The 26,753-nt window shown below is 36.2% G+C and overlaps 2 protein-coding genes and 1 long non-coding RNA gene across 25 annotated transcripts in view; 2 read left to right on the top strand and 1 right to left on the bottom strand.

Annotated features, from left to right (window-relative positions):
- Positions 1-26,753, bottom strand: part of LOC125787471 (uncharacterized) — a 241,440-nt gene that overhangs the window by 38,808 nt on the left and 175,879 nt on the right. The gene's annotated exons all lie outside the window — the stretch shown is intronic.
- arfgap1 (ADP-ribosylation factor GTPase activating protein 1) lies at positions 669-19,011 on the top strand. 5 transcript variants are annotated; one of them, XM_015605610.3, is made up of 13 exons: positions 669-938; positions 2,891-2,955; positions 3,073-3,182; positions 3,892-4,063; positions 4,223-4,323; positions 5,758-5,844; positions 6,852-6,957; positions 7,064-7,120; positions 7,251-7,283; positions 10,641-10,697; positions 13,254-13,313; positions 14,654-14,727; positions 15,724-19,011. In XM_015605610.3, exons 2-13 carry the CDS (start codon positions 2,896-2,898, stop codon positions 16,058-16,060), a joined length of 1,254 nt encoding a protein of 417 aa, XP_015461096.2. In that variant the 5' UTR covers positions 669-938; positions 2,891-2,895; the 3' UTR covers positions 16,061-19,011. The 5 variants fall into 5 exon arrangements, with proteins under 5 accessions (XP_015461096.2, XP_015461097.2, XP_007248440.2 ...); XM_015605611.3 differs by lacking the exon at positions 10,641-10,697; XM_007248378.4 differs by lacking the exons at positions 10,641-10,697; positions 13,254-13,313 and adding an exon at positions 8,532-8,561 and having other exon boundaries at positions 14,660-14,727.
- elmo2 (engulfment and cell motility 2) overlaps positions 22,788-26,753 on the top strand; it is a 35,930-nt gene continuing 31,964 nt past the window's right edge. For 18 of the 19 annotated variants that reach the window (XM_049471728.1, XM_049471727.1, XM_049471715.1 and 15 more), the window contains exons 1-2: positions 22,788-22,934; positions 26,546-26,611. The gene's annotated coding sequence lies outside the window, so the exon portion shown is untranslated. The remainder of the gene's footprint in view (positions 22,935-26,545; positions 26,612-26,753) is intronic. The other variant, XM_049471713.1, reaches the window with a different exon arrangement.

The raw sequence follows: 26,753 nt of genomic DNA, 5'->3' as shown, positions 1-26,753 counted from the left end.
GTGGAGTGAGTAAGAGTGTCTTCCCATTTCTACCTGGACTAAGTGGAAAAGGAGAAAGAAAAAGAAAAAAATCAAGTCAATTTTCAAGTCAAGTCAATTTATTTGTAAAGCACATTTAAAGGACATCAAGTCTCGACCAAAGTGCTGTACAATAAAAAAAATAAAATAAAAAAAAAAGCAAATCAGTGGTAAAACTGTAAAATATTCTTAAAGTATAACTCCTGATCTATATATATATAAATAATAATAATAATAATAATAATAATAATAATAATAATAATAATAATAATAAAAGGAATTTACTTGAGTGAATAAATAAATTAATTCATTTGAGAAGACAACAATAAAAAGAACAGGGACCACACCACAAATTCCACAAATAATCTAGTTGCAGTCTTGAAAAATAGTGACCCCCCTGCAGGATCCCCAGTTTTTGTAAAATCTTAACCTGACTAAACTAAAAATTCTGAGTAGAAAGTCTGTGACTTGCCTTTAGATGTGAGAGGGCGTCAGATTTAGTCTATTAAAGTCTTTTCAGAGTCTTTTTAAAGTCCTGTAGAGTGTACGGTTAGCATTACACGAACCTCCCACGTGTACTTTAAGGCAGCAAGTCAACACGTCACGCATGTGAACACGCCCCCACCTGTCCTAATGACGTCAAAGGGAACTCCCGAAATGCCTTGCGCTGCCAACGTAGCAAACCGAGCCCCGCAGTACCGGAGACCCACCATCCATTCCGCTGCGGTTCGGTTCTGAGCGGTGCGGTTCTGTAGAGGCCGGGCAGTGCTGACTAGGCTGTAGTGGACGGGTTTTAATCAGTAACAGCGTTTTAAATCATTCGTTATATAAATAAACAGCTGCCCGGTTAGCTTTAGCTGCTACTACTGAAAACCAGCCGGTTTCTCTCTCAGCGTTAGCATTAGCATCCTCAGATACAGGTAAGAGGTGTTTATTTCTCATTTCTTTTATTATTATTCGGATTTATTGTGTAATAAAGTGTATGTGGTAGTCTTCTATGATATTGATATGTTTTGGAATAATTACTTAGTTAGTTAATTGTATTATAGCCTGTCAAAACCGTTTTTGTTTGCTATCCTCGATAGCTTTGAATTTTTCTGTTCCTGCTGCACTATTTAAGGTGGAAATGGTAACTAGTTTAAATAAGGAGCATAAATGAATGAAGAAAAATGCGTTTTATTTCATGTTATCGTCAGTATTTACTATTTTTTTATTTATTTAGATCTTCTATAAAAGGTCAATATTGATTTTTTTCCAAACGATTATTTTACAGTCAAGCTAGAGCTATATTACAGGATAGGACTGTATAATAAATGGACAAAAAAATAACTATATTACAGTCTAATATTTCAGCTAGTTACAGTTGTATGTAAATGATGTACACTGTTAAATTACAATTTGTTAAAAAATTACATCTTCAGTATTAAATCATTTAAATGATTGTAATATCCCATGTGGTTGTTACGGTGTTATTGGGGTATTGCCTGGGGGTGTTGGGGTGTTATTAGGGTGTATTGCTAGGGTGATATTGAGGTGGTATTGAGGTGTTATTAGGGTGTATTGCTAAGGTGGTATTGAGGTGTTATTAGGGTGTGTTGCTAGGGTGGTATTGAGGTGTTTTAGGGTGGTATTGGGGTGTTGCTTTTGGGTGTGCTGCTATGGTAGTATTGGGGTTGCTAGGGTGGTACTGAGGTATTGTTAGGGTGTTTTGGGCTTTTGCTGATGAGTGTTGCCTGGAGGTGTTTCTAGGGTTGTATTGGGGTGTTGCTGTTGGATGTGCTGCTGTGGTAGTATTAGAGTGATATTGGGGTGTGTTGCTAGGGTAGTGGTACTGAGGTATTGTTTAGGGTGGTATTGGGGTGTTGCTTTTGCGTCTGCTGCTGTGGTAGTATTGGGGTGTGTTGCTAGGGTGGTGTTGAGGTCTTATTAGGTTGTGTTGCAAGGGTGGTATTGGTGTATTTCTATAGTATTGGGGTGATTTTAGGGTGTGGTACTGAGGTGTTGTTTTTGAGTGTGTTGTTATAATAGTATTGGGCTGTTGCTGTTGAGTGTTACCTTGGGGTGTTGCTAGGGTGATATTGGGGTGTTGTCTTTGGGTGTATCGCTATGTTAGTATTAGGGTGATATTGGGGTGTGTTGCTATGGATGCACTGGTGTTGTTAGGGTGTATTGCTAGGGTGTTGTTAGAATATCTAGGGTATGTTGCTAGGATGTTTTGGGCTGTTGAGTGTTGCACGGTGGTGTTGCCAGGGGGGGGTTTAAGCTTTGTCCCTAAGGTGTGTTGCAAGGGTATAATAGGAATGTAATTAAGGTATGTTACTAGAGTGTTTTTTGGGATGTAATTAGGCTTTCTTGCTAGGGTGGTATTGGAATGTAGCTAGTGTATGTTGTTAGGGTGCTTTGTGATGTAGTTACGGTGTGTTGCTAGGGTGTTTTCTAGTGATTATGGTGGGTGTTGCTAGAGTATGTGTTGGATGTGTTATTAGGCTTTTTTTTTTATAACTATGGTGTTGCTAAGGTGTTCCACAAGGTTGCAATGGTGTTGCTCCTCAATAGCAATTCCTCTCATTCCTGTAAAAAAAATGTACCCTTAAAAAATAGGGATGCACAGAATATTTGGAAACTATATTTGGAAATTATCTATTAGAAAATGGCATAGAAAAGACAGAATAATGTATAATTCATTTATGTTTTTTAGCTGGGATGATGTAATGTTTGATGATCAGCCAGCTAGGATGTATAACATTTTTTAATAATAGTTTTGTATTTGCTTTTTTCTGTTTTGTGTATTTTGTGAGCATGTTAAATAATTAGTTAAATAATTAGTTACAGTGAGGTTCTGCATTTCTAATATTCTGTGTTGTTCTTTTAGACAAGATGGCGAGTCCCCGGACCAGACGAGTGCTGAAGGAAGTCAGGACTGATGATGGGAATAATGTATGTATTTACGGATATCAGTCATACACAGTCATCAGGGAAACACCAGTGTGGTGACATTTTGTTTCTGATAAATATAAATATATCGGTCTCTCTTTCTCTCTGTCTCTCTCTCAGGTGTGTTTTGAGTGCGGGGCGTTTAATCCGCAGTGGGTCAGCGTGACCTATGGTATATGGATTTGTCTGGAATGTTCTGGAAAACATAGGGGCCTTGGGGTCCATCTCAGGTCAGTTTTCCAGAAATCTTGAGCCGATGTCATGTAGGTCATGTGATGATGATTTTTTTTTTTTGTTAAGCTTTGTTCCTCTAGATAACCTGCTTTTTGTGCGTTATCAGTGCATATAGACATATATAGAGAGAAAAAGATACGTTGCCATAATTATGTTATCAATTTAAATATTCCTTGGCCCAGTGTGCCATATATGAACAGTACCTCAATATTTTTACTTATCAAGCTAAATGCATTAACCAGAATGAGCCTTATGTATTATGCTATATACTATGCTACTATAAAATTATATATGATGTCATTGATGTGTTAATTTGTCAGTGTCAGACTTATAATGGACAATAATACTGACGTGAAGAATACTGTTTTATTATGATATTAAAGTTTGCTGTAAATCTCACATTACAGGGCTCAGAGCGCCTCATGCTGGCCACTGTGTTTAACTTTTACACCAGCTGACGAATGTAATGAATACATGTGAATTCAAATAGAAAACCTTAATTTTAGAGTTTTAGAGAGACTTTTGACACAAACAACATTTTGATAGATTAATGTATATATTTTTTTAATAATAAAATTCCTCTTTTTTTATTAGTTTCAGGCTGATTCTGGCATCTTATTAATAACTTCTTATTGTTAAATAAAGTTAAATAAGTTTAAGTTAAATAAAGCAGCTGTTCTGTTTCTTCCCTTGTGTTGTTTCCAGCTTTGTGAGATCAGTTTCGATGGATAAGTGGAAGGATATAGAGCTGGAGAAGATGAAGGCGGGGGGGAATGAGAAATTCCGGCTATTTCTGGAACTCCAGGATGATTATGACCCCAACTGGACTTTACAGGAGAAATATAACAGCAAGGCTGCGGCTCTGTTTCGGGACAAGGTGATTGTTTGTGTATTATTTGATGTAGATTTACTCTTGCTATTTTTAGGGTAGTTCTGTTATTCTATTATTAAGTGGTCTTTAGATACTTTTAGTAGTTTTAAATTGTGCGTGAATAATTCAAACTGAAAATGTTGTGTGTGTGTGTGCATGGCTCAGGTGGCTACTCTAGCAGATGGAAAGGAATGGTCCATTGAGAATTCTTCTGCTAAAAATTGGACTCCTCCCCAACCCAAAACCGGACTCTCTGCCTCTCACAGGTAAGAAACCTGCTCACCTGACTTCAAGCATCTTTTAATTAGAGACTGGGCTATATAAATAAAAACGTGTGTCTTTATATGTTTAGAAGAATTTACAATATACAGTAAAATATTATTAATTTTCTTTGGCCAATACACTGTACACAGATGAGTGACGGGGCAGTATAGTGCTGGGTGGTATACCGGTTTTAATTTCCCCTTCGGTATAAAATTTTCACATACTGTCATACCACTAGAGGCGCTGTGGAGCGCTGCATAGAACAGTACAGCTTGCTAACTAACGTTAGCCAATGGTAGCTCAGCTCTGTGGAGTGAAATGCTAGTCTCGCTCAGTTCTGCCTGAGAAATGAGAACAGCACTTATCTGAGGAGCACCTGCTGCTGTTCTTCAGTGTATAGAAAATAGAAAAACAACATCAAACTGCTATTTTTTACTCAGAAATGGGATATGTGGAATTGCGCACTCAATCCGCAGCTCCAAAAAATGTTTCCCTCCTTCCCCAGACAAGCCCAGAAACAGTCCTAAGTGCGGAATCATTTATTCCCCAGTGATAAAACTCCAAAAAACTATAAATATGAGGTACAAAAAGCCTTCAAGAGCAGAAACATATATTAATACTGTAGTTTTGATGATTAATATTAATGCACACTGAATTGAATCTATTTGTTAATTGGAAATCCAAGAGAATTGTGATAAACCGACAAACAGCTACTTAAATATTTTTATGCCTCTAATGGCTTTAAAAATAACATTCTAATTTGATATTAAACTTGTTTTACTTGTACAGTAGAACATTTGAGAACTATCTCTATGAATACTTGAGCATTTTAGTTCTGTTTATAGTGTTTATGGAAGTATTTAAAATAATTTGTTATAGTTGTTGCGGTATTTAAGGTCTATTCTTCAGCTGTTTTTCTGCTAATGAATTTCAGTGTTGAGAAAAAAGTAATGATGATAAAAATACTGTGATGTACCTTGATATACATTTTTTGTCATACAGCCCAGTACTAGGGCAGTATTGTAATTTTATAACCTTGTATATTTGTATAAACAGTTAACATAATCAGAAGCAGCAATCTTCAGGGTCCAAGAACCCAAAGTTTAGTGGACAGGGATTACACATTGTCTACAGAGCATTTCGAATGGAGATTTCCTATTAAAGCGAAAAAATATAGTCTAAGGCCCAGTCTCATTTCTAATTTGTACATATGTCCCTTATTTTCTAGTGTAACCTTTGCCTTTGTAATAAAGTTACTGGTGAAAGAGGTGAAATCTTCCCTCTAAGAGTTGGGACAACCTGTTACAGATATAGTTATAGCAGTCAAACTCCAAAGTTCATGAATCGGACTATCCCTGTCTGGGAAGCTGCTTCAAAGTCTCCATCTTTAACACAGTGTTGCTGTTAGTGTAATGCTGGATGGTGTGTTGTTGCAGGAGCAGTGCTGGTGCAGCGCAGCATTCATCACACTCTGATAAGGCCTTTGAAGACTGGCTGACTGATGACGTCAACTCCTACCAGAGGTGGGTTTGTAGATTGGATGCATAGAAAAAAGACTATTGGTATGGAGTGAACCCACCCTCCATCCTCCCATTGGTGGTTTTCTGTCAGTATAGTGAAGGAATCTACTTTCTACTGTAAACCAGAATAAAGTAATACATGTACATTTTATTTTATATACTGTATTTTACGAACTATAAGGCGCACAATCAGTGAACGGGTCTATTTTCATATATAAGACACACCAGATTATAAGCAAAACAAAACAGTCAGATAAGGCAAACTTTATTCAACTACAACATTTATAACTGTCAACATTGTTCAGTTGTAAGACATAACGGTCTGACATTAATGGTTGCGCGATTTCAGGATCAAGCATGCCCGGAGTCCACATAGTGGTATAACTCACATCAGCTCCCACTTTTAATTAACTCTTAAACTTTATTTTCACAAAAATTTATCATAGAACATTATGTATTTCTAACAGTATTGTAAATCTGTGCGTAAAAAAAACTGTGTGAAGCGCGCTCTGAATTTCCGTAGCATGACTTGTAGCATACTTTTCTTGTTTAATGTTGTTCCAAGGATGCCTACTTTGAAGTGAACAACGTTGTCGCCATGTTTTCCTTATGTAATCAATCAGTGTACGGATGCCCACACAGGACATATGCAAAGTCCTTTTACACCACTGGGAGCCACTGGATCCAGTAGGCACTGTGCTGAAATGCTATGTCTCCAATATGCGGCATCGCGTACCAAACAACAATCATAATTCATACATAAGGCGCACCAAATTTCAAGGGGCACTGTCTAATTAAAAAAAATATATATAAAGGATTTTAGGTGTGCCTTAAAAACACTGACTGCATATCAGTATTCTGACTCAGTATTGCTGTTGTGATCTTTAATGCATCTTCACTGCAGCTCTCATTAATCACTTTTATCTGATTCCATCAACCTATCAACATTCATTTAAATTAAAATTTGTAAGTATTTAATCTCTCTTTTAATTTGTTTCTTTGCTTTGCAGTGGTGGAAGTGGCCAGGAGAACCGTTATGTTGGCTTTGGTAACACCCCCAATCTTCCAAAGAAGGAAGATGATTTTATTAATAACGCCATGTCTTCCCTTTACACGGTATGAGGGGCTGCAGTACTTTCTCTTGCTTTAACAGATAAAGTAGATTAGTAATATGGAGCTGATTAGGATCAATAATTTGTTTGTGTGTGTGTTTAATGATTAGGGCTGGAGCAGTTTCACTGTGGGCGCGAGCAAGTTTGCTGCTGTTGCGAAAGATAATGTAAGTAAATTTTGAATTTAACACCATATACGCTGGATTAGTACTGAACTCTTTATACAATAAAATTAATTTATGATTCATCCTGTTTGAGAAAAATAAACTAAATTAAACAAAATCTCTTTTATGACAGACGGCAAAACTTGCCAACCAGGCTTCCATGAAGGTACGTATTTCCCTAATATACACACATTCAGTTTATGCCTCACTGTTCAGTAACAGATAGACATTTTGGGTGTCGTTGCAGTAAATTAGAACCCGCCAGTTCCCTCCGTTTGCTTTTAATGGTCTGAGCGTTGTCCCTTCACAAACTTCTTTTGCATTTCTAGCTATTTACGTGCAGATTATGTGCTGTACCAAGTATTTTTTTATCAGCTAGAATGAGTGATTCATTCTTTTAGTTCTTTACCCCTATTCCTTTTTAGTAAAGTTTTGCACAGAATATTCTAAAATTAGATTTCAGTTCCTCAGTTCATAGCACCCTTTTAATTCAGACTTAAATAAAACTCCAAAAACTAGTTGAACTATGTTTATATCACTAGGATGGCACATATTGCCAACATGTCCCCTGCAATTTGATCAACAAAATGGTCCTCATCAGGGATGCACAATATCAGAATTTTATCTATATTGGCTGATACTTGCTTTTAAAAAAAATTAAAGAGTTATTGGCATTGGTGGTTTGGCAAATATTTCAAACTGATGCACAATATCTGAATTTTATCGATATTGGCTGATAATTGCTTTAACTTTTTTTTTTTTAAGAGTTATTAGCATTGGTGATTTTTGCAAATATTTCAAACTGATACTAGCTGACGTATTTATTGTATCCCAGAAAAGGACCAAGCAATGCTGGCCATGCTGCTACAAAACCCATTGCATTGGGTTGTCACCAAGATGGCACATATTACTTAGTGTCTTCCCTGCATTTTGGTCAGATCACCAAAATAGACCTCAGATTGAAGTCCAGTATCACCAAAGAGGCTCATTTTCCATGAAAAAGACCTAAAAAAAACCTTGAACTGGATTTTGTATCAAAATAATTCCAGAATTCCTCACATATTTCTAAACTGTCCCCTTCATGTTGCTTATGTTGCAAGAAGACCACAACACAAGGTCCAATATCGCCAAAGTGGATAATTTGACAAAAACTCCCCAAAATCTGTTGAACTTGGTTTATATGCCCAGGATGGCACATATTACCAAAGTACTCCCTACATTTTGCTCCTGTCCCTTAGATGGGCCACACAAAAGGGGTCAACTATCACTATCACCATGGCTCATTTGGCTTAAAAAGAAAAACAATTGAAACAATTATTTTTTAATAATAATTTTAAGCCATTGTCGTCTCCAGTGTGTGATCTATAGTGTAAACTGTGCTGCTTCACTCCCTGCTGCTTTCTCTGGATTAAAGTTACGAGGGTATAAGCCGCCCCCTGAGCCGGTAAACATGTAAACCCTGCATGATTCGATATGCCGCTCGATATGTGATCGTGTCTGCTTAAGTGGTGGTCATTAATTTGCATTTACCTCTTTTGTAAATAGACTGTCAGATTAATTTGTGTTGTTTTATTGTGTTTGTGAATGTTGGTCAGGTGAAAACTTGTGAATGCACTTTTTGTTTGTGTTTTATGTTTATTTATTTATTTATGGCTTGGATGGATGGATGTACTTATCGTATAGAGTTTACTTTTTTTACTTTTAGCCCCACTTTTAATTATTTATATGGCCTTCTTTCAACTGTGAGCATTTGATACCCAAGTGAATGAAGGTAAAGGAAATGGGTGTTCAGATAAGTGTAAGAAACACTGTATCAAATTTCACTATAATTAGTTAGAAACTGTGAGCTGCAGTCCATTGTGCTTAACCTAATAACTGTTTAATTGCTGCAGGTAGAAACACAGGTGAGGTGATTATACACTGATCGAGCATAACTTCATGATTACCTCCATGTTTCTACACCCATTATTGTGTTTAAAAGCAGCACTGCTGCGTCTGATCCACTCCTACCAGCACAACACACACAGTTAGTCCAGAGGTTCTTAAACTGTGGTACGTGTACCACTGGTGGTAGCTACACAAAATTAGCTGCCATAACTTACATTTGTTTGTGTTTAGCATTTAAAGTGTACCGTATTTTTCACACTATAAGGCACACTTAAAATCCTTTAATTTTCCCCCAAATCTTTAGTGTACCTAATAATCCGGGGCGCGTTATGTATGAATTTGACCAATTTTAGCCACTCTGCTGAAGTGCAGCATTATGCAGGAGTTTCAGTTTAGTTCTCCAACAGCATTAGCATTAGCTGCTAACCAAACTACGTGTTAGCTCTTTAGCCTACTGCTAACCCCGGCAGCTTTAGCCGCTAACCACATTGGACTGTGGCCTGTGTTTTTACCCTGTTAAAACAAGCTACGTGGGACAAACCACTAGCTAACATAGCCCTGGCTTACAGGAACACTCAGGGTTCCTCAGTGTAGCACTGTCGGGTGGCATTAGCCACTAGCGGTTAGTCGCTAATGCTAACGCTCCAGCTTTAGTGGAAATCTGGAAATCTAAGCTTAGTGTAAATAAAGGGAAGTGCTTTACTCACCCAATTAAACAGTTTTTAAGAGAGAAATTTGTGTAGATGAACATCCAGCGCTCGTTTTTACTTGTCTGACTCGTCCAAAATTATTATTATTATTATTTTAAGAATTACAGTGTTTTTTTTTTATTTGTTTTTTTTTACTTAGCTTAGCTTTACAGGTCCTGCTAAATTAGAAGAAAAACTTGGCAACACACCTGTGCCTACTGTCACATAAAATGCCCCTTATAATCTGGTGTGACCTATGTATAAAAAAATAGACCAGAAAATATACGTTCATTAATATTGCCCCTTATAATACACTGTGCCTTAAAGTGCTTTATTTTCACTGCTACAGTTCTATAGTAATTCTTATCAGTTTTATAGGCTCTACAGTAGAACCTTGTAGAAATCCACAATTCCCAATGTTTCTGCATAAGGGTTTGTAGGTGAAAAGCAGGCAAAAGCAGGCACACAGTACCCCCTGGAGGTGGTAGTTGGAAGTCTTAGTTTGAATATGGGTGGTATATGGCCTTAAAAGTTTGAGAACCATTCTGTTCTCAGTCCAGCAGTGACACTGTGTTTAAGTGTTTAAAAACTCCAGCAGCACTGCTGTGCTTGCAGCATACCGGCACAACCCACACTATTAATACACCAGCACCAAAAATGGAAACTTGGTGCAGAAACAAGGAGGTGGTCAGAATGTTAACTGTTGCTTAATCATTGTATAATATTGTATTATATAAGTTTATGGTTATATTATCCATCTGCACTCCACCACTGCCGACTGTCTCGTCCTGTGGTGTGTTTGGTTGAATGCTGCCTATGTGTCCAGTCTACATGTACCTGTATCACCTGTATCATCTGTCACCTGATGTCCACATCATTATTTTTTATTATCATTATTACCATTATTTTATTGTTATTCTCCATTCTCCCTCTCCACTCTGGACTAGGCTGCTGAGTTAGGCCAGACTTTAAATGAGAATGTAATCAGACCCACTCAGGAGAAGGTAACTCCCGCTCACAGCTTTAGCTTTGCGTAATCGTTGTGGTGGTGGGCTGCATTCTAGCCTGGTCACTAAGACCAGGGATGCTTCATTAGTATAGTGCTGGTATAATCACTGAGAGATTTTAATTATATTTAATGGGCTGGCAGAACAAACACAATCAGATAAAAATACATGTAAAAAAAATCAGAATAGTTTAAATTGTGTCAAATTAAAAATGGTTCTGCCTTGCGTTTTGAAAAATATTTAAAGGTGCAGTATATACTATTGTCAAGACTGGCATTTATGCATTTAGTCCTGGACTTACTTTTTTTTTTAGTTTTTTGTTGTTTTGGACCTTGAGCAGTGCTATATATTTTTTTTATCTATTTAACAATACAACACATTTACAATACCCATTAGGAGTGAGCGATATGACCCTTAAATAATATCATGATTTTTCATGGTATTTTTGAGATAACGATTCTTTTGGCGATATAACAAAACACTGAATTAAAAAAAAAAAATACACTACACTACTGCAACAAAATGAAAGATAAATGTTATTATTGCATAAGATATGATATGGCACACCGCTAACTGAGATATTAAAAAATACAAGAATTTTATTAGAATTGTAACAGAAGTCAATGATTCAGAATGTCATGTTACTAATAATGCACTCCAAATATCTCCATATATCCAGGATTAAAGTAAAATAAATGATACAGATATAATCTGTCTCTAGTAGATAAATAATGGAAAATGAGAACAGAGTGAATTTTTATTTTGCTAAAAATAAAAAACAGCAGAAAAGTAGTACCCTGATAAAATAATTAGGGGAGGGTGATATGGCACGATATTTGAGGATATAATCTCACAATATTTAAAAATGTTATTGATATTATTCTGTATGATACGATATGGCACACCTAAGGCCCATTTAATATTACAAAGTTGACACCTAAATCACGTTTTTATGATTAGAATTGTACAAAAAGTCATTTTGGCCAAGTTATATGCACTCACTGGATAACTACTTGCACAAACACTGAAAGTGTTCACAAAATATTAGTCATTTTTGCACTGTTCAACAGTTTAACAGCAATGAAAGAGGTTTCTATAATATTAAGACAGTAAAAGCGCTTAATATTGCACCTTTAAGTAATCATGCTGTCAGCCCCAGTTGATTTAAGTCTTATTTTATAAAGTACTGCTCATCATTTTTAGTCCTGTGTAACGCTGCTTTGCTGAACTAACTATAATGAATCAGACTGAATTACTAATCTAATTATTAATCACTTTATCACATGCAGCAGAAAATTGATTTTAATTCTGTTGCTTCACTCGCTAATCAGTAGGGATGTAACGGTTCCGTTCTGAATTTGGTTCTAGGTCATGATTTGGATTGCTTTGAACTTTGAGAACATGCCGAGTAGTTTATTAATCATGGTTCTATATAATCTGAGCTGAATTGCAGACGACAACTGTTATTTTTTTAGGTTTTTTTTATCTACTTTTATTTTCACTCTGTTTTGTACATACAGCTTTGGAACAAATTAAGAGACCACTAGTTTCTGAATCAGTTTCTCTGATTTTACTGTTTATAGGTATATAGGTATATATTTGAGTAAAATGAACATTGGTGTTTTATTCTATAAACTATGGACAACATTTCTCCCAAATTCCAAATAAAATATTGTCATTTAGAGCATTTATTTGCAGAAAATGAGAAATGGCTGAAATAACAAAAAAGAGTTTTCAGACCTTAAATAATGCAAAAAAAATGAAGTTAATATTCATAAAGTTTTAAGAGTTCAGAAATCAATATTTGGTGGAATAACCTTGGTTTTAATCACAGTTTTCATGCATCTTGGTATGTTCTCCTCCACCAGTCTTACACACTGCTTTTGGATAACTTTATGCCACTCCTGCTGCAAAAATTCAAGCAGTTCATCTTGGTTTGATGGCTTGTGATCATCCATCTTCCTTATGATTATATTCCCGAAGAAAAACGTCATCATTAAGTGGTCTCTGAATTTTCCAGAGCTGTATATGACTAATGTAATGCAGAATAGAGTAATCTCATTAATATCTATAACATTAAAATTGTATGTAGTATAGTGATTCTAATGATAGTATTACAAATTAATATTTGCTAGGCTCATTTTTAAAGAAATATATTTTGTTATCCTAATATAAAAAAAATATCAAACACTCAGTCTAAAATGGCAAATGTAATTTTTTAAAACGCTTTTTAGAAGTTATCCAAGAAAGTAAAACCTAATACATGTTCTGCTGGATCCTTAATTTATATTCATAATAATATTTTTTTAAATGTAATTATATTGTAATAGTAGAAACTTTTTAGATTTTTTTTTTTGTTTGTATCTTCAACCTGCAGAGTTTCACTTTCGCATATTTCAAAGTAAAAGCAATATACTACTCTTTAAACATGTACCAGAATCATGACCATTAGAACCGGGTTTGTGTAGCGAAACCGTCGCAGGCCTGCTGGTCGTCTGCACCAGTACAGAAGTCCAGTTTGCTGCAGTGTTAATGCTGGTTTGACTCGTTTAGGTAAAGGATGGAAAGTTGTTTGATGAGATGACAGTCGGCATCACCGGGCTCGCCGCCAAGGTACGACATGAACCAGAACCTTCCGCCCACTTCCTCTGAGTCTGAAACACAAAGAGTCGGGGCTAGGGGTGCAGCGGCCAATCGGAAACCTTTTTAAATTCTCAAACCCTAAATCTTATCTATCAGAGCTGTGTGTGCTCAGAGTGCTCAGAGGAGGTGGCTGGGGGTCAGCTGTGTGTATTTAATGTCTAATGTGTGTTTTTATTGTTTCTTTGTGCTGCATTGTTGAACATGATGGTGAGTATTTCAGAGCGTAACACACAAGTGCCAGTGTTCATTCACATTATTACCACAAAAAAAAACTAAAAAATAAATAACATTATCTAAAATATGTATATTTATTTTGAAAAAATCTTGATACAGGACCTGTTTTGTTAATATTGGTGGTGTAATATTAATTGATATATAAACTTAATTGCCGTGTTTCTGTAAATGTGTTAATTCTGTTTTTTTGATAACTTTATTAATACTATTACTACTTATTTAAAATAAGTTCTGTTTTATACTGTTATAAGTTTCAGAAAATCTGATAATTAAAGGGTAAATAAACCCCTGATTTAAGCTGACCCTTAGCTCAAGTGTAAAAAATGCAAAAAAAATGTGAGGGGCTGTTTGGGAGGGGCACTTTATGATGTATGGGTTTAGGGGTGGGCTAAGCTTCAGCAGCAGCAGCAGCAGTGAGCCTCTGATAGCCCTGAGGCACAGATGCACAGGATACACAAGTGGGAAGGGCTATCAGAACCTACTTAACAGTTAACATCGCCAGTTAGCAATTAGCTATTATCACTAATCTGCCATTTTGGGCTTCATAATAGAAGTCCCTGACCTTATGATCGTATTAATGAAAAGATGTATACCAAAATGATAGAGTATCATTTTTTAAATATTTTATTTGGACTTATTCTAAAGGTCAAATATGGCCAAATATATAACATTGGCACAATCTTTTTAGGCATTTTATTACATTAAGTATATTTTATTACATTCATTTCAGCTCAAGCAGTTACTCTTTAAGGCATGTTTGCATAGCCTAGTATTTCCTGAAAATAACCCCTGGCATGTGTGACTGTCTACTATATGTTCTTGTAATATATAAAAAATAAAAAAATATATATATATATGTATGTAAAGATATTTAAAATATTAAATATTAAAATATTACACTCTCTCTGATGTCTGTGTTTGTGGGTTGTGCACATTGTGATGATAATGCTGAAATGATATACTGTGTAGCCATAGTGTACAGTGTGTAATATGTGATATGTAAATGTGCTGTGTGTAGTGTGATGTGTATAAATGCAGTGTGGCCGTGTTTAATGAAGCGTTCTGTCTGTGTTCAGGTTCAGGGAGCTGGAGCTAAAGGCTGGAAGGATATGAGCTCATTCTTTGCAGGAAAACCAGATTCTGCTGATGGGTAATGATGATGATGGGAGATTTAATTAATATTATGTCTATTAATAGTAATTTATGGTCATTTTAATATTAAAGTTTAATATTACAAAAATATAAATATTCTTTTTTTGTACATTTTGTACATATTCATATTGATTTTTTTCATGTTGACATGAAAACAGTAATTTAAACATCTGGTTTAGGTTCAGTCCATAACATTTTATTGTGAATATGAGTAAATTTAAAGTGATTCTATTGTTTGTGCCTGTTGTTTGGTTACTAGTATGTTTTATTACACAAACCAATTAAATACCTATTAATGGGTAACCTTTTTGCTCATTTGTATTTTATTTTATATTTTTGTATCACTTTTTGCCTATTTATTTGCTTTTTTTTTTTTAGATCATTTAACCCAAAATGTAACTTATTTATGCCATAATTTTAAATAGTAACTTTAAATATTGTTATTGAATTAAAATGCAGTTGTTGTGTTTCTCTTAACCCTCTTATGTTCATTTATCAGGAACAGCAATGGGGGTCAGTTTGGCCGGGTGCATTTAATTATCCAAAAGAGGCCTTAAACCAAAGAAATTCTAAAAAGCCTTGTGAATATTTAATTACAAACTCCACTGCTAATTATTCTATACATATTTAGTCCAATGATGTTCCTTACTTCTAAAAGGTAATGGTTCAATTAGGATAGTTCACTCGTTTTCTTAAAAAAAAAAAAAAACATATTTAAACTTTTTATGTTTCTCTACTTTATTACTTTTATATATATTTATATTTATATATTTATATTTAAATATCAACATATAAAACACAGTAGTTTAACATAATATTGAAACATTATATGTTGAAAAAATTACTTTTAGCTACTTGACATTTTAAAACGGGTCAATTTGACCCATAACATAACAGTAAGGTTAATTTGTCCAGTCAAAGACAGGGCATTTTTTTTATTTATTTATTAGATTCTATTGAAAAGGCAGTAATGAATATTGTTTTTGTGTTGTAGATCCACAGGTGGGGAGGGCTATCAGAACATGGATCCCTCCAGCGGATACCAGAACAGTGAGGGGGCGAACCAGGACTTCTGGGAGACCTTCGGCAGCAACTCCAAGCCCAAGAAGTCGCCGAGCAGCGACAGCTGGACCATCGCCGACCAGTCCGCCGGGGAGAAGAAGAGCTCGGACAGCTGGGACAACTGGGGCTCCGAGGCACCGTCCAACAACAAGCACAGCACTGGGGACAGCTGGGAGGCCTGGGACAACAACTGGGAGAGCGCCGGCGAGAGCAAGGGCAAGAAGAGCGCCGCGAAGGAGGAGGAGTCGTGGGGCGGGGCCGACTGGTAGACCCTCCCTTTGCTCTGGACTGTCGTAACGACCCATAGTCGAACTGATTACAGCCGGTTCCCCGCGGTTCTGGAAGCGGGGGCGGTCCGGTTCTATGTGCTGTTGTCAGGTGTGTTTCTGAGTAACTCTGTTTGGTTTGAATTCTGTTGCCAATGTGAACGCTTCCTCCGTACACCTCGTCTGTCCTACGGTGTCCCCGCGGTGTCGCGCTGTGTCCCCACGGTGTCGCGCTGTGTTCCTACTGAGATCGTGATTGATGATGTTCTTGATTTCCAAACTTTTTGCACGTTAAACTTTCAGACTGTAGGTGTTCTGCTGAGCGACACTCCTATCATAACTGAGATGAAAACGACGTCACAGCAGCAGGAGCGCCACCCTTCCCCTGATGATGGCCTAAATGTATTTGTTTTTCATATTGAACTCAGTGTTTTTATCATTTTGTCATTATTTATCTTTTAGATCTGCATTAAATTGAGATTTGAGGTGGTGTAAAGTGGGACGATGGAGTCAGAAGTCTCACTAGCCCCTAAAACCAGGACATTCAACACTATATGAGTTAGTTTAACGGTCCAGCATGATGCAATGAGTAATCTGAAAGAAAATCTAAAGCGTGCATGAGCGTAAAATGTATTTTTTTTGCAGTTTTGCCAGACCTGTTTATAGATCTGTTAATAGTTCCCATCAGTTCTGCAGTAGTAAAGTCACCTCTCAGTATTTGATATTGCCGTGATATCATAAATATAGAAATTGAAATAAATTTGAAGTTATTATTATAGTTAAAGACACATCATGAATATGTGATTTTTTTTAAAAATTTATAAGCACCAGCAGTGCCACTTTTAGAAACAGAAATCATGACCGAATGCAGTTGAACAGGACTAATTAAACTAATCACTATAGATTTAGGCAAAGGAATAGTGTGTGTGGTGATTGTTTGGTCTTGACCGAGATCACCTCTTTTGGGTCTGGATCTATTGAAACATGGTCCGGTTTGTTTGCAGTGTGAAAACACTTATTTTATTAAATGGGTTTGGATTTTCAGACCAGCTAACAGGGAGTTAAGGCAAGCTTTTATCCCCCATTTAGCAATAGAAGAAGAAAAATAAGTGGTGCACAATATTTGAAAAATTTGGTATTGCAATGTTTTTTTATTCGATGAATATATATATATATATATTGTGATATTAAACAATGCAGGGCCTGTGATATCAACAGCCCTGCCCCCACCTGCATACTTTCTCGCGTCAGAGATCCGGACCTACCAAGAGCTGAGTCAGCCGATCACTCAAAACCTGTAGAAAACTGCAAAACGGCTATTATTGTCCCATTTATCTGGCATTGAAGTGGTCTTTTAAAAAGCGTTTTTCTGGGATTAAAAATGTAATTTCTGCTGTAACTAGATACAGGCCGTCAGCCGGTGAATTTACAAGCACATGCCCAGCCATGTGGAGGCCATGCGGTAACCTTGTGTTTACGCCCACGCCCCTTCCCACTCATGCTTCTCAGGCAGCAGCAGCCTGTCACTCACACAGAGACAGCGCTGTTCACTCTACTTCTTGTGTCAAGAATTAAAACATTGCAACATGACGTGTTTGATTTAATTGCATTAGAAGACATTGCACATGGAGATGACAATGCTAAAACGACATATCGTGCAGCCCTACGGTGTTGTGCTGAATCCTGACTTCTCTTGGTGTGCAGACACTTCATACTGCAGTATGAGTACAACAGATTATGCTATTATTCCTGTATCTACTGTAACTGTAGATTAACCCTTCTTTATAAACAGAATAAAATAAGTCTAAGGAAAGTCTGTTACGCTCATTCTGCTGCAGGACATGCCTGGCACAACACCTGGAAAGCAAAATGGCATCCATTCTTATGCAGAACAGCCAATCAGATCTCTTCAGTTTGCTTTCTAAGAAAAGAGATGCTTCTTCAAGGGTTTATTTGGTCAAACCATTTGACCGACTAAATGGTTCTATACCTGCTCACCTGCTTCTTTACACTCAGAGAGAAGATAAACAGTAAAGCCCGTTTTACTTATATAAAGAACCATTTTTTAAAAAGTTATTTAGACTGACATAGATGTATGTGAAGAAGCATTTGAATGCATGAATGTTCCTTTGCCTGTTTAAAGGGTTCTTCATATATACACTGGTTTAAAGGTCATTGAGTTCAGTGTATGTATATTCAGTATATGTAAAGCTGCAGTCTGCCTGCTGTTAAACATGGGGTTGGATGTTCTCTCAGTGCCCTCAGTCGTGTTTCAAACCTATCCTCTTTCAGGCCTTAAAGACACTTTTTATTTATATGTTTTGTTTTGTCTTTTATCTTGAATGAACAGTTTAGCAACATCTAGCCCAGTCACGATAACTCCTATTTTATATTATATTTTTTTTGTTCGGACGATATTTTGTCCCAGAAAGTATTGCGATAAACAATACTATTGTCATATTAGAGCCCTTTTAAGCAAATGATAGAACGATAATATAGTAGCATAGTGGTGCAGTGTTACAATTGTTCAGCTGTTGGAACTGGAATATAGAATTTTTTTTATATATCATAAATAAATAAAGTTGGCGATATCAAGGTAAGCAAGATTATTGAGATTATGTTCATATATTTTACGATTATAAATTGATAATTTAATTATCATGACAGGCCTGGCTGCACAAGTTAGTTAGTTTCTTTGTTGATTAATCAAGACAGGTTTGGTATGTTGAAAAGTTCTCACAGAGATGAGATTGATGACATTGTTAGCATAGCATCTACATTTTTAAACTGAAGAAGCACTCGCCAGACACTGAACATGATTTGACTGATTGACTGAACTTGAGGTCATGATACTTGCATGATACTGATACTTGCACCAAACTTCTAAGCTTCCTATAAGCCTCACTATAGGGTACTTGGTGAGTTTCGAATAAAAGTTTTTTTTTTTTTTTTTTAAGAAAAGGGGCGGAGTCTAACTTTTTCACATGAATCAGAGGAGGAGTGCACTCGCCCAGACTCTTGTAATGTGAGGAGGAAGAGCATTGCAGTGATGGGGAGGGGGATTTCTGGCGAGTGGGATAATCGGTTAAAGCTCCACTAGGTAGGATTGCGATTTTGTGCTCGTGGGCTCCCCCTACAGTTGTAGAGTGTAATAAATGTTTCAGGCGGATTAGTTTCTCTTTCTCATTTTCTGGCTTTTACAGACATTCGGTCTCTTTCCAGCTTCTGCCAGAGTGTCTGTATGTTAGTTTGAGAAAGAATGAACCAGTAGTCCTTGTAGAACTGTTAGAACTAAAGGTCGGAAAGCAGGTCGCAGTTCTCGCGACCTGCAGTGAGTTTCAAGCTGTAATTTTACTTCTTTAAAAAGATCAAAAATCAAGGAAATTGGGAAAACACACTAATTACAATTATTTCATAAATAAAAAATAAAAAACAAGTATTTTTGGTAACATTTTGCTTTGATTATGTTCCTGTAAGAATCCCAGAATGAGATTTCCTGAGAAATGTGCTGCACATCTGTTTATCTGAGGTTTCTCTTGTTGTTGGGACTCTGACTTAGACCCGACTCGACTCATAAATGTATATTTCTCTGCATTCCGTGTGGTTGTAGGTGAACGTTAAGCTGACCTCTCCTCTGGGCATCTGTGCAATATGCTTTTTCCTCCCTTTTCCTTTTTGTTGTCGGATGCAGATGTGAAGCACTCTAACCACAGCTATGTGTTTTGTCATGTGGGCGGGGCTTAAGGTGTAACAGAGTTGAGTTGAGTTTTATTTTGGGGTGGGAGGGATGGGGGGTGTGGTGTAAATGAACAAAAATAAATAAATAAATAAACAAATAATGAAATGAATAAACATGTATATGTAATACTGTAACCTGACTCCAGAACATGTTTCTTATAAACTGTGTATATGGTTCCTTCACTGTATGCAAAAGCACCCTACAATATACCGGTACATTGGCTTAAAAACGTATTCGTACCCCTTGAACTTTTTTAACGTCACCTCACAACTACAAACTTAAATATAATGTGTTGAGATTTAAAGTGAGCGACCAACACAAAGTAGTGCATCATTAAAGTGAAGTGGAACGAGTATGATACATGATTTTCAAAATTTGAATCAAATAAAAAAGTATTCAACCCCCCTTAAACTGAAATCCCTAAATAAATCCAGTGCAATCAATTGCCTTTAGAATATACAGTATTTAAGGCATATTCCAGCGAATCTGTGCCATTTCTGTCCCCAAGAAAATATCATGTATGTACAGTAAAACTAAAAAATAACTTTAAAATACATTTTATTATTATTAAGCATAGTGTTCCGTACATTAACCTAATTGTAAAAGTGAGATATGTTAACAAAAACATTCATAAAAACTACTTACAACACACAAAAAATAGCATTTGTTCCCTGTCCCCACTCTCTAACTATAAACTTTACCTTACAATATAATTATTAAAATCCTTATAGAGATATATTTTTTTCATCTTGTGTGACTCCAAATCCATCTATGCTTTAAAAACATTTATCATAATAGATCCATAATATTTAAGTTAAAATACACATTTTAGTTGTGTCCTTGGTTTTCACTCTTTCCTGTTACTGTAAAACATCACTCCATCTAAAACATCTGGAACATTCTACAAGTCACATCTACAACAGAAAGTGACATCAGCTGGTTCTTCTGAAGACCACAGGAAACCCAAAAATAGGTTCCTCTTATTTATTTTTCTATATTTGATCTTATTGTAACTGTGAATGTGCTCAGTGTCCTCATGCTATTAGCGTAGCCGCCGTTTAGCTATTTTTAATCTTTTTGCTAATTCTATGTGAAAAACTCATTCCTGTTACTCAAAACTTAAAAAGTAACACAAATGAGTGTCAGTAACAGGAATGAGTGCCATTAACAGGAGTGATTTCTTGTCATAAAAATAAATTATTTGAACATGCACTCAACCATTTCTTGAGAGAAAATCAAAGAAATTAATGGACTTGCTTTTAAACATGCTTTTTAAATGTCACATGAGTTTTATAACCATCTTCAGCTTAGAAACCTTACAAAAAAAAAGTTCAATTGAATAGTTAAATGTGTTATTTGATTCAGAGCTGGAAAAGAAAAGTTTAATTTGAAAGAGTTACAACAAGCAGAGTGCACCCATTTGGTGGAATGGCCCTTAATTAGTTTATTAGTCCAGTTGTGTATTATAACAGGTCAGAGATAAAGTTGTGGACACGTTTCTGAAGCAAGGTTAGGTTATAAAAACATACTCCAAGTTTTCAGCACCTAAATGAGCTCTTTTCAATCCATCTTCCCAACATGGTGTAGGTAGTTACATGCACAGTTAGTGTAACTAATAGATTGACAGCAGCTAATGTTTTGGACACAGGTGAATTCTACAATCAGCTAATTTAAGTTGCACCCATTGGTGACAAAGATGTGCAAAAGCACACAGATACAGCTTCTACAGCCAATAGAATTGGACTCTCTGGAGCAGATAACCAATCACGCATGAAGTTATTGGCACTATGCCTAATGCCAGGTGTGGGCTAGAGGGGTAGAATAATGTCCCCAGCACTGAACTGTGGAACACAGTGGAATTTTATATAGCGTACCTGGTACAGCTTCTAAACATGGTGTAGGAAGTTACACACACTGATAGTGTTACTCACAGTGTGCAGATGTTTTAGACACAAGTGAATTTGAACAGAACCGGCACTGTAGGTGTGATATTAGTAAATTCTAGTTGATAAAAAGAACAAGAAAAAGAAAAATAATATGATAACATACAATTCCAGCACGAAGCTGGTGAAAAAGAAAACCTTATAAAATATTTTTTTAAACTTATGTATAATCCTTAACTCATTCTGTAAATAGTAACCAGTGTGTTTATCAAATATTCAGCCACCTGTTAATGGACAATCTGTATTACCACTTGAATGAATTTAAAATATAAATTAAATATATATAATTTTTTAGATTAAAATAATACAGACTCTCTTTTTTTCTTTTTAATGATATTGTTGGAAAACTGAGATTTAAAAGTGCCCATTCACTTTGAAACTGATGATATGTTGAGATAAACTCTAACTGTAATCAAAGGTAATGTCCATTGTCCAGTTTATAAGATTATGGAAAACAGTTTTGACAATTTTTATGTCAAAAAATTAAACGTATTGTGTTTAGCTTGCATGTTTAAAGCTCTGGTCTGCCTGTTAAACATGGTGGTGCCCTTGATAGATTTTAAAGAAGAGTTTGAAGAAAAATCAAATAGTAAATCAAATAATCTAGATTATTTGGGAAAGTCATGTGTAATAGTAAACTTTTTTTTAACATAATACAAAAAATAAATATTGCAACAGCAAGAAATGAAACATAATGCACATATACCACATTTTGCACATTCAAGATTCAAGAAGTAGCTTTATTGTTATGATTTTATTAACAGGCAATATTAGAAAAGCATAATAAAACCAACAACAACAAACTACAATGAAGTAAAATCAACAGTAATGGTAATAAAAAGGATATACACATACATATGAATACATACTTTCATTTTAAATCCTAAGACTTAAATCAACCAAATGCATATATAACTTATTATAATTATGTATGTAATACAAGATAAATTTATTTTTCCCCAAATCACAGCGCGTTACACTGTAAAGTGTCCTCAGTGGAGTGACACCAGTAGCAGCCAATCCGCGTGCAGCACAGCCGAGGCCCCGCCCACCCAGCGCCTCTATCCCTTTTAACCATCATCTATCCCTGAAGAGGGAAAATAGCAGCAGGGAAAGCGGGATTTGGCGGATTATGGAGCAAAATACTCACATTTCGGGCTCGCCGTGCTGATCCTGGACTGACAGAACCGGACAGGTGAGTCCAGAACCGCTTTATTTCCCGTATTAAACCCAGTACGGCCTGCTTTTCCAGCAGAACCGCGGCCAGTTCGGCTGTGTTCAGTCGGTGCTGTTCTGTATGAGTCACTGGCAGACATGCTGGAGGTGTTTTCTGAAGAATCCGGATTGTTTTAGAGCTTTAATCCACAAATCTGAAGTGATCTGACCTTCTTTTGCTAGGAAATCAGATTATTTTCAATCAGGTTTAAACAGATTTGTTGCTATCTTGGGTCCGTATGGTCAGATTATGGTCAGATTTGTAGCTAATTCGGGTTGTTTTAATGTTTTAATGTTTTAAATGGTTTAAAGGGTTTTTAAATGACTTTAGTACTTAATCAATTAGATCTCATTAAATCTGATTAAATAATCCTGTAGGTTAAATCACCTTCCTGCAGCCAGTTTCGTGTTGGAATTGTCCGTTCCACCTTAAATGCTGCAGCAGTTGCATGGAGTCGCGGCGCCTGAATTGCAACTACTGCAGCATTTAAGGTGGAACTGACCATTCCAACACGAAGCTGGCGGAAAAGGAGTAATACTCAATTAAACTTATTAGTAAAATGATTTTTAAACGTATAAATAATGATTAAATCATTATTCTGTAAATATTAAGCAGTGTATTTGTCCAGTGTTCACTATTTTAACAGTTTTTAGTTAGCTACAGCTACCTATTGTACCAGGAAACAAACACAGCTAGCGAGTTAGTTAGCCTTAGCTTAGAAGATGACCAGCCACCTGTTAATGGACAGTGTTTTTATTAGCTACTACTTGAATGGATTTAATATATAAATTGAGTGTATATTTAATATATATCTGTTTTAAATATTTAAAATAAATAGTAATAATTAATACAGGCTCTCTTTATTTTGTAAAACAGCCTTTTTAAAGGCCAGTTTACTTTGAAACTGAAAGTATGCTGAGAGAAACCCTGGTAAAGGTTCCACTAACTGTAATCAAAATAAATATCTAGTGTTCAGTCTGTATATGACTGGAAACAACTAAATGTTTTGTTATTTTGTGATGTCAGAAAATTAAGCGCATTGTTTCCTGTTTAGCTTGCATGTTTATAAAGCTGTGGTCTGCCTATTAAACATGGGGGTGGGTGTTTCCTCAGTGCCCTCAGTAGATTTAGATGGGATAGTTTGGTGAAAAATCAAATATTGAATTAAATTAAAGTTATTAAATTTGCTATGCCAAGGCATGTGTAGTAGTGAATATTTTTTTTGGGTAAGACGAGAGTGCTGTAGCTACAAATCTAAAGTAAATTAATGTGTTACAATAGAGACAGTAGGGGAGGAATCTTATATCATATCATAGTGTATGTAAATATCAGGACTGAGTCACCACTACGGGTGGGTCAAAAAAATCGTTGGTGATTTTATATCATATTGTTTTTGTTTGCTGCATGTTGTTTCGTGAAAGTTTGTCAAATTCTGTGGAACTGACACCAATAAATCTATTATTTGTGATATTGGTTTAGTTATGCCAGGTTCAAACTACATCATTTTAGCCCTGTTTTTCAGTCGACGACAGTTTTTTGTTGAACGCTGACAAAAAATCTACTCAGAGGCAAATTGAGGATCTCTCGGCGCTCGCACAATCACGTGGTGTGAACTACTGAAAGACGCTCACCGAGCTGTCGCAGATGTCCAGCAAATATTTGGCATGCTAGATATCTGACCCAGTCGGCGACTGGGAGTCAGGAGCAGCAGCTACATAGTGCCAATAGAATTACGGAAAAAGTGAGAACCACGAGTCCAAAACGCACCCCTAGAATCTGACCACTTCCTGCCCCCCCCTCTTATATTAGTAAATGACTGTTAAACTGTTAGACTGGTGACAGTTTAAGAAAAGAAACATACTTCACACAAGGACGCTTATGCTTGGCCAACTCTTTAAAAATGTAAAGTCATGCTATAGCTACAAACATGAAGTGAATGTGTTACAATAGAGAATGTAGAGTGGGAATCATATATCATATCATAGTGTAAGTAAATATTAGCAGTGGGTCAAAATATCTAAATGGTTATTTATATCATATTGTTTTTGTTTGTTGTATGTTGTTTTGTGTTAGTTGTCAAATTCTGTGGAACTGACCGATAAATCCGTTAGTTTTGGTGTTTGTTTATTTATGTCAGGTTCAAACTACATGGTTTTAGCCCAGTTTTTCAGCAGACGACATTTTTTCGTCGATTGCTGACAAAAAATCTGTGATCTCTTGGAGCTTGCACAGTCACGTAGTGAGAACTACTGAAGGACGCTAGTTGAGTCGTCACTGACTGCTCGCCAGCGAGTCGCAGATGCCCAGCAAATATTTGGTGTGCTAGATATCTGACCCAGTTGGCGATTGGGAGGCAGGGTTTGCAGCTACATACTGCCAATGGTATTAAAGAATAGAGAACCATGGGTCCAAAACGCACCCCCTGCATTACCAGAGCTGTTTATGTAGTGTCTGACCACTTTCTGTTCCCCCTGTTATATTATGAAATGACTGTTCAACTCTAAAGGGAGCTTGTGAGTGAGTCCTTTATGAATGGGGTGCATGGAGCTAAAAACTAAAACTAATAATAAACTACTTGTTCTGAGTATTTCTTTAATGTTAGAAAGTAGAATAATATATTTTACTAAAAAAGCAAAGAAAGTGTGCCTGTATATTTTAGTTAATATACAGAAAATAGGTTTTACACAGTAAAAGACTAGTATTACTGCTACTGTTAGCTGATTGGTTGGCGAGCTGATCCAGGAGATAGCTACAGGTAGAGCATGTTTAAAAGGCTTATAACTCAAAACGAAAACAAATTATGTTAGCGGTACTGAAACATTTGATATAATCTGAGTTGAAGACATAAGTACATTTTTCAGTATAAAACTGATCAGACATTTATAAACTGATTTTGATTTGATTCATTTGAGTTGATTCATATGAATCTAATTATCTTGGACTCATCGGTACTTTAGCGGTGAGTAAGCTAACGTTACTAGAAAGAGAACTAAGGTTACCGGAGAGCTAGCAGTGAGCTAGCTAACATACTAACATTAGCAGCGAGTTATCTAGCTACATTACTGGAAAGAGAACTAAGTTTAGCGGAGAGCTAGCTAACTTAATAACATTAGCGGCGAGTTGCTATGTTACCGGGGAGAGAAATAAGGTTAGCAGCAAGCTAGCTAACATTAGCGGCGAGGTAGCGACGTTAAGTTTTGTTTTCCAAATTATTTTTTACAAAAGAAAATATGACTACATTTTTGGGTCTTAGTTTATATTTATTGCAGTGTAAAAAAGTCTTGAAAAGCATTAAATTTGACTTTTAAAATAATGCAAGAACCCTGTTAAAGCATCTATGTGTGAAACAAAGTCAGCGTAGCTTGAAGAGTCTGAGGTCATGTACTTGTGTAAAGTGTCTTAAGTGTTTCAGGCCTAAATCCAGAGTTACATTAGCCTAGCATCTTCTGTCGTAATCCAAAGATACCAAAACATAGCAAACATTTCCTGGCTGATTAACTGTATGTAGACTCACCAATCAATCAAAATCATCAAACTCTCACTACTTTACTGAACTGACTGTAATTAATCCAGCTCTATATCTCCTGCAGGATCGTCAGCACCAGTTCAGACGGCAGAGAGAGGCGGATCGGACCAGTTCAGCGCTTCAGATTTGGGTAAATTAATACGCAAGTCTGATCTGTAATCAGAGTAAAAGAGTAAAATTTGTTTTGTAGACGTTCAGACTGTAACAGATGGGTTTACAGGCTGCTGCAGTGCTGTTTGTTGATGCGGTCGTGTCTTGCGGTTGTTGGGGTC

Source organism: Astyanax mexicanus, chromosome 24, assembly GCF_023375975.1.
Source record: "Astyanax mexicanus isolate ESR-SI-001 chromosome 24, AstMex3_surface, whole genome shotgun sequence".
NCBI lineage: Eukaryota > Metazoa > Chordata > Actinopteri > Characiformes > Acestrorhamphidae > Astyanax > Astyanax mexicanus.
The sequence above is the reverse complement of the archived record's forward strand: the minus strand, read 5'-3'. Positions and strand labels throughout refer to the sequence as shown.